Here is a 9,123-nt window from a genome sequence, read left to right as displayed (position 1 = left end):
TCTGATCATATGTGTCAGCTTTTGGGCATTTGAAATATAATGCAGTGTGGCATGGGACACAGTACTCATGGGTAAAACATTCCACCATGTGTGCGTAGTTAAAACCAAGAGGAATTTGTTTATTGCTTATTTGCTGAAGATTTAAGAAGAGGTTCCAGCAGGGTTTCAACTGAGTATGAATATGAATAAAAAGTGTAACTCATGAGACAACTGTTGACATACAGTAAGATGTAAAATGAAATATGGACAGCATAGCTCTAATAATTTCGTCTGGGGGGGATTTTGATGAGATATGACTCAATATTGAAATTTTGAGAAATTGTTAAGAAATCTTCCGAAACTCTTGCATTATTATATACCAATACCCGTGATTTAACCTGTGATATTTTGCTTTTTCATTTCACTCTTGGTGTGAAAACATGTTTTGTTTGCAGATTTTTGTCTGTTGTATGCTGTGTTTCAAATTTCATGTAGTTATTGGTCGGAACGGGACCTTTCATTTACATCGTTTCACTCTTTTTTTTTGTTTTGCTGTTGGTGTGACCAGTCCATGACCACACTTCTCTGTGATAATCTGCTATTTTGTTTCACTTCTGATTTTATCATTTTTCATTTTCGCTCCATTGGTTAAAAGACCTTTCGTCTGCAATGTGTAGTTTTTTTCACTTCATCCTACGTGCGAATAAATTATGTGGATTTGTACATTTTTGTTTCACTATTGGTGCAAATAGACATTTAATCTGCAATGCTTCGCCTTTTTCGTCTTGATCTGAACAGATGTTTTGTTTGACAATTTTTGCCTTTTCGTTTAAGTTTAGGTGCGAATAGACCTGTCATGTGCTTTTCGTGTTGTTCTTGGTCTGAAAAGACCTTTTATTTGCATTGTTTCACTTTTTTGTATCGCTCTTGGTGTGACCAGTCTGTGGCCATACTCTCTGTGATAATTTGCTATTTTGTTTCACCTTTGATTTTTGTCTGCAATATTTCACTTTTTGTTGTTTTGCTCTATTGGTTAAAAAGCCTTTTTTCCTGCTATGTCTAGCTTTCTTGCTTCGTCCTAGGTGTGAATGAATGATATGGATTTTTAATGGACATTTGCAATGCTTTGCTTTTTTGTTTCTGTCTTGGTATGAACAGCGTTTTGTTTGAGAATTTTTGCTTTTTCGTATAAAATTAGATACGAATAGACCTGTCATGTGCTTTTTGCATTGTTCTGGATCTGAACTAGACCTTTCATTTGCAAAGTTTCACTTTTATGTTTCACTGTTGGTGTGACCAGTCCATTATGTTTTTTCGTTTCAGTTTCGTCTGCAATGTTTCACTTTGTTGCTCTTGGGTTGAACAGACCATTCACCTGCAGTTAGTTTCGGCTTCCCGTTTTGTGCGTAGTGTGAAGAGGGTGTAAAGATCCCCATATTCTACAGTCACTCACCCAGCATGCAGGAACAGCGAGAGCCAGAGACGGTAAAACTGATCTGGGACCTCCGGGTTCAGGAAAGGAAGAAGGCCACACACGTCATCCATGCAGTGCACCTGACAGGGACAGATTTGTGCATTTCTTTAGATTAGAAAACATCTAAAAGAGAAACATCCTGAAATACTGCCAATAATAAATTAAATTGCATTTTCAAGCTAAAGACATTAGACAGTATTTAACACACTTTTAGCACAAAGCCTTAAGTTAAAACCCTGGAAGCTGGCACACGCTTCAGACACGGGCAATCTTGGTGTGCCCTTTCAGACGACAACGGATTTTGCCAAAGCAGAGAAGCTTAGCATGGCAACCTTCATGGTGATTACAGAGCACTTAGCAGAAGGCAGATTTATCTTCCGTTCTTCTTCATTAGTCTAGTGGGTGAGTACTGGCAAGAGGTGAAACATTTAGGGCTGAGAGCTTTACACTCGCTTGCGACCTGAACTTATCTAAGAGGCCCCGATATACTTCAAACAAAATCAAAGAACGAACTGGTTTGACGTCATTTCGAACAAAATCAGGCCCAAACGAAGTTCGTTTTGTGTACGTTTCTGGAGTTTGAAACAGCTTGACAAATTAAACTTTCCAGAAATGTTTGCTCTGGCTGGTAAACACCTTTGAGCTACCATTGGTCCATGGCAATTAAGTAATAGGTAGGCGTGGCTCTGAGGCCCTGACATGGAAATCTACTCCGGTTCATTTTTACTGTTTAGTCTATCATTAGTACATAATAGTAAAGTGTTCAGCAGTATTTGCTAATGTCATCTGCTATTGTTAAATTCATTGTCACTGTATTAAAGGTTTAGTTCACCCAAAAATTAAAATTCTGTCATTAATCACTCATCCTCATGTCATTCCACACCCAGACCTTCATTCATCTTCAGAACACAAATTAAGATATTTTTGATGAAATCAAATGTGAGGCCTCCATTGACAGCAAGATCATTAACACTTTCAGATGCCCAGAAAGCTACTAAAGACATATTTAAAACAGTTCATGTGACTACAGTGGTTCATGAAGCTTCAAAGCTTTATGAATCTTTTCTTTTGAATCTGTGGTTTAGAACGTGGAAGTCATGTGATTTCAGTAAACGAGACTTCATTATGTCATAAGTGTTTCAAAATTTCAATGGTTCACCACTGGGGGGCGTGACTTTGGCAGTTTGATATGCACTCTGAACCACTGATTTGAATCAAAAGATTCATTAATCTTCAAAGCTTCATGAAGCAGTGTTTCGAAATCGCCCATCACTAGATATTGTGGAATAAAGTTGTTATTTAGTTTTTTTGGTGCACAAAAAGTATTCTTGTCACTTCATAACATTAAGGTTGAACCACTGTCACATGAACTGTTTTAAATATAACTTTAGTAGCTTTTTGGGCATTGAAAAAGGGAGTGTTATTGCTGTCAATGGAGGCCTCACTGAGCCATTGGATTTCATCAAAAATATCTTAATTTGTGTTCTGAAGATGAACGGTCTTACAGGTGTATCATAGTAATTAATTATTTTCATTTTTTGGGTGAACTAACCCTTTAACATTTCATACAAAGCAATTAACAGTTGTGCTTCAGTATCACTTCTTTGACTTATTTCTGTTTATTACATTTACATTTATGCACTTGGCAAAAGCTTTTATCCAAAGCAACTAACATTGCATTTTACTATACATATGTATGGGATTATATGCAATCCCTGGGATCAAACCCATGACCTTGGCATTGCTAGTGCCATGCTCTAACCACTGAGCTACAGGAAAGCTAAAGCTATCTGGTTTAGTCTGCTTACTTGTGAGCAGAGGGTTGCCTCCTCGTGGAAGTATCCTTTCATGAAGTCACAGTACTCCCTTGATGTGATTTCACACCTGCAAAGCAACACACAAGATATTTAAAAAGTGCACAAAACTATATTTTCATGCCCACTAAACAAGTGCATGTGAAATGTCTCAGTATTGATCATTTGTTAGCAGTGAGTAATAGCAGCTGTTCTCACCTCCCTTTAGTGCCGATGCAACAGGGCCGGCCGGTGATAGTACAGTCGATATGAGGCAGATTGGTGTGTTTCCCAGAATTATATTTGGTGCAGATCTGTAAAACATGTCTTTATTAGGACAAACAAAGTACCGTGGTGCTACCGCAGGTAATACTGCAGTTCTTTCATATAATGATATACTTGATGCAATACTTACTGGCCATTTAGTGATGTCATCAGGCCACTCATGAGGAGAGACCGAGGCTGGCTCTATACACGTCCTGCCAAAAACACAGTCTTGTGTTTGAAATGTCTCTGTGAAAATTGAAGTATTGAGTGAAGTCGTATTTTCCCTTACCTGGGGTCCTGATGACACACAGAGCCATACTGCCGGTCCTTCCCCTCCAGCTGAGGGGTGCTGGTATGCTGAGGCCATTTTACCCAGACAGCCAAAGTGCTCTGAAACATAAAGACAGAGACGTTAATGGCCTGACAGCTTCTCGTTCATTGCCTTGATTATCCGCGGCTCCTGTACTTACAGAGCATTCCTCCTCTAAGGTCTGCAGACAACCCGAGCGGTCGTTGCGCACACAGCAAGCCGAATTTCGCTCCATTTCCCGCTTTTTTTTAATCAGTTGATGTACCTGCTGGTCCCGTCGCATACAAGGTGAAAATTTGGCTCCCAGGTGAATCAAGGCCTCCTGATGAGAAGAGGACAATGACAATGTGATATTATTTTCAGTTGTTCAGCAGGAAAAGATTCAACAACTGATTGCTGCTTATGAAATGTATTTCGACTAGTGCTGTCAAATTGATGAATCATGATTCATTGCATCTAACCTAAAAGTCTGTGTTTCCATTATATATGTATAGTTGATTGCTGAAACTTATGCACATTTTGTGCCATGAGACATGCAGTGTTTCTAGATAGTGCTTCAGATCAGAATTTAGTCATAACTTAAACCCCTGCATATTGATTTTTAGAAGGAAACAACTCACGGAACTTGGTCCAATCCAAAAGTTCTCTTGCTGCACGAATTTGACGTTTTCATAAACGCCTTTATTTCTTAGGACCTTTGTGGGGGGGGGAAATAACAAATGTGTTGACAAACACCAGATGGTTGGAAACAGGAATAGAGCATCAAGAAATGCAGGAGCACTCACAGAATCGACGGTTTCATGCTGGGAGAAGCCCACTGGTGCAATGCCATAAATACACACTGCCAAAATGGTGATGAGTATGTGAACGAACGTTATCCAATATGTAAAGAAAGGCCTGAGAAACGGAATAGAAAACACCGTCTCACATTATGAGCATCTCCAAAAATCATAAAGAAGTTTTAGGGATTGAATGAAGTTTGCATACCTGTGGTCATCCATGTCCTCTATCTGTTGTTTCACGTAGCTGTCGATACGCTTGCGATATGTTCGATTGGTCAGCTTTCCCACCATGCCCAATCCATACGGCCTTTTTTCTCTTGCAAAGAGCTTCTTTACAGGCACAGCTATGCGCTGGCCTCTCCTCTGACCGTTCACACTCACTACCTCCTGCCTCAGTCTGACTTTAGGGGGCGCTGTTGTTCCCTCCTTAACTTTTCGCCAGCCACGCTCTAAAGGTCTGTTTGAAGAATGAGCAAAGAATTACAGAGCATATTTACAGTCATAGAACAATGTCTAAGCCAGATTAATTAATTTTTTCCATTTTTGACATCTTATGTCAATAAATAATCATCCATTTTTAAGCATTTTTGGATATAATTGTAATATTTATAAATATTTGTAGCCAAATTCATTTTTAATGGTTCTTAAACATAATTTATAATGATATTTTTAAAAAATATTTATTTTTATTTTTTATTCAAATTCGAAAAACTGTTTTAAAATGAAAACGATCCTCTTCTACACAATCCTCATTTCCACAGCATTTCAAAATTGATCTCAGTCTACATTACACGGCCGAAAACTGGTGTCACGTGACCGTTCATGCACACTAAGCATGCGTGTACAAGTTTAAACAATTGTCTCTTGCGCATGTAGGCTGCTACAAATTACATCAAAGCCAGCAAAGATTGCAGTTCAGTCTCCATGTTATCGTTTACACGGTCATGAAGGATAAGCAGAACGAAGCCACGCCTCATTTTCAAAAGTCTGCGTTTTGGTCCGTTTACAATGAAAGCAACCTCTGCGTTTTTAAACTAAAAGAGGCTCTGCAGCGTTTTCGAAAGTCTCTGTTTTCAAGGTTCGAAAACGCTGGCATAATGTAAACGACAGGAGTAACTGTAGCAAAACGTAGTCATTTTAAAACGAAAGTGCACTAGTGTAAAAGGAGCCTAAAATTAAATCATATCACATATTTTGAAAAACGTATTTCAATCATGACATCTCTCGGAAAGGTTTTGACGTTAATGAATATGGAAATGTCAATGTATTTGGTCTTGGCGGACTAGATCTGCTACGCTGCTGCTAGTGCTAACAGATACACAGACATGCTGTTGTGAACATGTAAGATATGCTGCTGCTGCAAAAATTGACATACATAATTCCCGTTGCAGATCTAGACAGGTGGAGCTGGGGAGGTGGAGGGTTTCAGAGGACTCTGGACTAGCCAACAGAGAACACTGAACCAGACTATTTAAATGTTGAGCAAGCAATCTCATTGGCTGCAGAATCAGCAGAGGCCAATCAGATTGTGCCATTCGGTAATGATGTTAGCATATAAGAGACCTAGATCAGTCTGCGCCATCTAGAGTTTCATGACTGAATTAGAAATTTCAAACAAAGTGTCTGGAGTATCTCTGCCGCTAAGATTTTCTATTATCAAATATTTTATGGTATCGCATCGCAATTATTATGACAGATAATATGGCATCAAAAAATGTGTTGTGAAGCTCACAGCATTAAGTGACTCCTTTCTAACTCGCTTTTGTCCAGTGCGCTGCCTGTTAGCTCCGACTCATCCAGCTGTTTGCTGTCCACGTCCTTCATGGTGGAGTCTGTTGGAGACTCAAACACCTCATCGTGAAAAGTGGACATCTCCTCATGCATCAGGGCATCCTGACACCCGACAGACAGTACACAAGCATATTAGAAAAAGTCTCTCAAAAACAAATCTATGCGTGATGTGTTCGGTGGGGTTTACCTACCCTAGCAAAGAACGATGTGTCCAGTTCATCTGGGAAGTCCACGACATCTTCCTCAATAAAGCTAGCAGGTGTGAAGCTGCGCCTGTGAGCTCGTCTTAGCGTGCCCTCGCGCAGCGAGCGACCCTTAAAATACAGATAAACCACACTTTATCAATCAATAATATAAATGGATGATAATTAATTCAAAGAGACTGTGTTGCGAGACCATTGGTCTGTATACCAGCTCTGCCTCTGATATCTCTTACATATTTGCTTCATTTATAAGATTGAATGTGCCCATTTGATTTATCTGATGTGTCTTTGTGAACTTAAACAACCTCAGATGACCCTTCGCTAAGCCGCACCTTACACATGCTACTGACCAATCCTACTTTAGCAGCTGTTCCCAATTGACATGATCAGACAAGCTTCTGCTCTGTTCTAATGTAGGTCTGTGGGGTATGTGCGTTTGGATCCCAAAGTACAGTAAAACATTGCTCCCGGGTCACTTATAATAGTGAACCATGAAGCTCAGACAGGATACAAGCATTTTTCCCTAAATCTTTCTATAAATCTTGAGATGTTCATGCTTGTTGACTATGTGTGAACACCTAATTTGAACACTGATTTAGGTCATTGTAGTGTTGAGTACCATTTCTGTTCACTAACATCAGATATATCTGATTAAAATAATGGATCTCATTCACTATGTCTGTGTATGCACGAATTTGTGAAATCAATAGCTTAAATACTATTATAGTAATGTAGGAACAACAAACCACACGTTCGCAAAATTCACATACTCTAGATGGCCTAATAACTGTGTTACAGTTTTATACATAGACATGTCATCACATAAAGTGAAAGAATAAGAAGAACTGGGTTACAGCTCCAGTTATGAGGTTTCTCTGTATAACAACACAGATTTACAGCTGGCTCATCAGAGGTCTGTACAACAGAAGTTTTAGTGTGTTTGAACTGGTTTTGAGGATGGCACATTTGCCATTGCTCAAGGATTTTGCTGTACATGCTCTCAAATGTTTGATGAAAGTCATGATAAACCCTTTTATGGTTGTTTTGGGCATGTTTTATGCAGATTACTTACCTGTGACACACAGCCACTCATTTAATATAGATGTTATGCGACTAAAATGTTTTTTTGTTTTTTTTCCCCTTTTGAGATAAGTCATTCCAGCAATCATGGCAACGGATGTTAGTAGGTTTACGTATATCGCAGCCACTGCACTACCCATTATTCCTATCTGCTTCGAAGTTTTGATAAATGGTGGCATTTATTCATTTGTTAAGAATCCAGTTTTCCATTTCTTTTGTCTTTTATGAGTTTAATAAAGAACTCAGTCTCGTCTTCTGTCCAAATAAATATACCGCGCCATCTTTAAAGAATGATCGAATTTTACAGATGCCATGTGACCTGTAAATGGTAAAAAACTGTTTCCATTTCAGTTTTGTGAAATATTCCTTTTTAGAATTGACTGAAAAACCAACTCAATGTCAACGTAAAACTTTTTGTGATATATATATATATAGCAGCCATTTGCTTAAATCATTTAAGTTCAAATTTTTTCCTCATCAGTGTACACATAGCACCCCATATTGACAGAAAAACAGAATTGTTGACATTTTTGCAGATTTATTAAAAAAAGAAAAACTGAAATATCACATGGTCCTAAGTATTCAGACCCTTTGCTGTGACACTCATATATTTAACTCAGGTGCTGTCCATTTCTTCTGATCATCCTTGAGATGGTTCTACACCTTCATTTGAGTCCAGCTGTGTTTGATTATACTGATTGGACTTGATCAGGAAAGCCACACACCTGTCTATATAAGACCTTACAGCTCACAGTGCATGTCAGAGCAAATGAGAATCATGAGGTCAAAGGAACTGCCTGAAGAGCTCAGAGACATAATTGTGGCAAGGCACAGATCTGGCCAAGGTTACAAAAACATGTCTTCTGCACTTAAGGTTCCTAAGAGCACAGTGGCCTCCATAATCCTTAAATGGAAGACGTTTGGGATGACCAGAACCCTTCTAGAGCTGGCCGTCCGGCCAAACTGAGCTATGGTGAAAGAGATATCCTGGACGAAAACCTTCTCCAGAGTGCTCAGGACCTCAGACTGGGCCGAAGGTTTACCTTCCAACAAGACAATGACCCTAAGCACACAGCTAAAACAACAAAGGAGTGACTGTTCTTGAATGGCCCAGCCAGAGCCCTGACTTAAACCCAACTAAGCATCTCTGGAGAGACCTAAAAATGGCTGTCCACCAATGTTTACCATCCAACCTGACAGAACTGGAGAGGATCTGCAAGGAGGAATGGCAGAGGATCTCCAAATATGGCTATATTAGTTCAAAAGGGTGCTTCTACAAAATACTGAGCAAAGGGTCTGAATACTTAGGACCATGTGAACTTTTCTTTTTTAATAAATCTGCAAAAATGTCAACAATTCTGTGTTTTTCTGTCAATATGGGGTGCTGTGTGTACATTAATGAGAAAAAAAAAAGAACTTAAATGATTTTAGCAAATGGCTGCAA

The 9,123-nt window shown here is 39.1% G+C and overlaps 1 protein-coding gene across 5 annotated transcripts in view; it reads right to left on the bottom strand.

Moving 5' to 3' along the window:
- The window catches only part of rhbdf1a (rhomboid 5 homolog 1a (Drosophila)), a 65,209-nt gene that overhangs the window by 7,413 nt on the left and 48,673 nt on the right, over positions 1–9,123 (bottom strand). For all 5 annotated transcript variants that reach the window (XM_067382547.1, XM_067382549.1, XM_067382548.1 and 2 more), the window contains exons 6-16: positions 6,588–6,710; positions 6,338–6,498; positions 4,811–5,062; positions 4,609–4,720; positions 4,444–4,518; positions 3,984–4,145; positions 3,803–3,903; positions 3,662–3,725; positions 3,466–3,560; positions 3,262–3,337; positions 1,433–1,533 (exon numbers count right to left, since the gene is read on the bottom strand). In XM_067382547.1, coding sequence (XP_067238648.1) covers positions 1,433–1,533; positions 3,262–3,337; positions 3,466–3,560; positions 3,662–3,725; positions 3,803–3,903; positions 3,984–4,145; positions 4,444–4,518; positions 4,609–4,720; positions 4,811–5,062; positions 6,338–6,498; positions 6,588–6,710 — 1,322 coding nt within the window. The remainder of the gene's footprint in view (positions 1–1,432; positions 1,534–3,261; positions 3,338–3,465; positions 3,561–3,661; positions 3,726–3,802; positions 3,904–3,983; positions 4,146–4,443; positions 4,519–4,608; positions 4,721–4,810; positions 5,063–6,337; positions 6,499–6,587; positions 6,711–9,123) is intronic.

Source organism: Chanodichthys erythropterus, chromosome 3, assembly GCF_024489055.1.
Source record: "Chanodichthys erythropterus isolate Z2021 chromosome 3, ASM2448905v1, whole genome shotgun sequence".
Lineage (NCBI taxonomy): Eukaryota > Metazoa > Chordata > Actinopteri > Cypriniformes > Xenocyprididae > Chanodichthys > Chanodichthys erythropterus.
The sequence above is the reverse complement of the archived record's forward strand: the minus strand, read 5'-3'. Positions and strand labels throughout refer to the sequence as shown.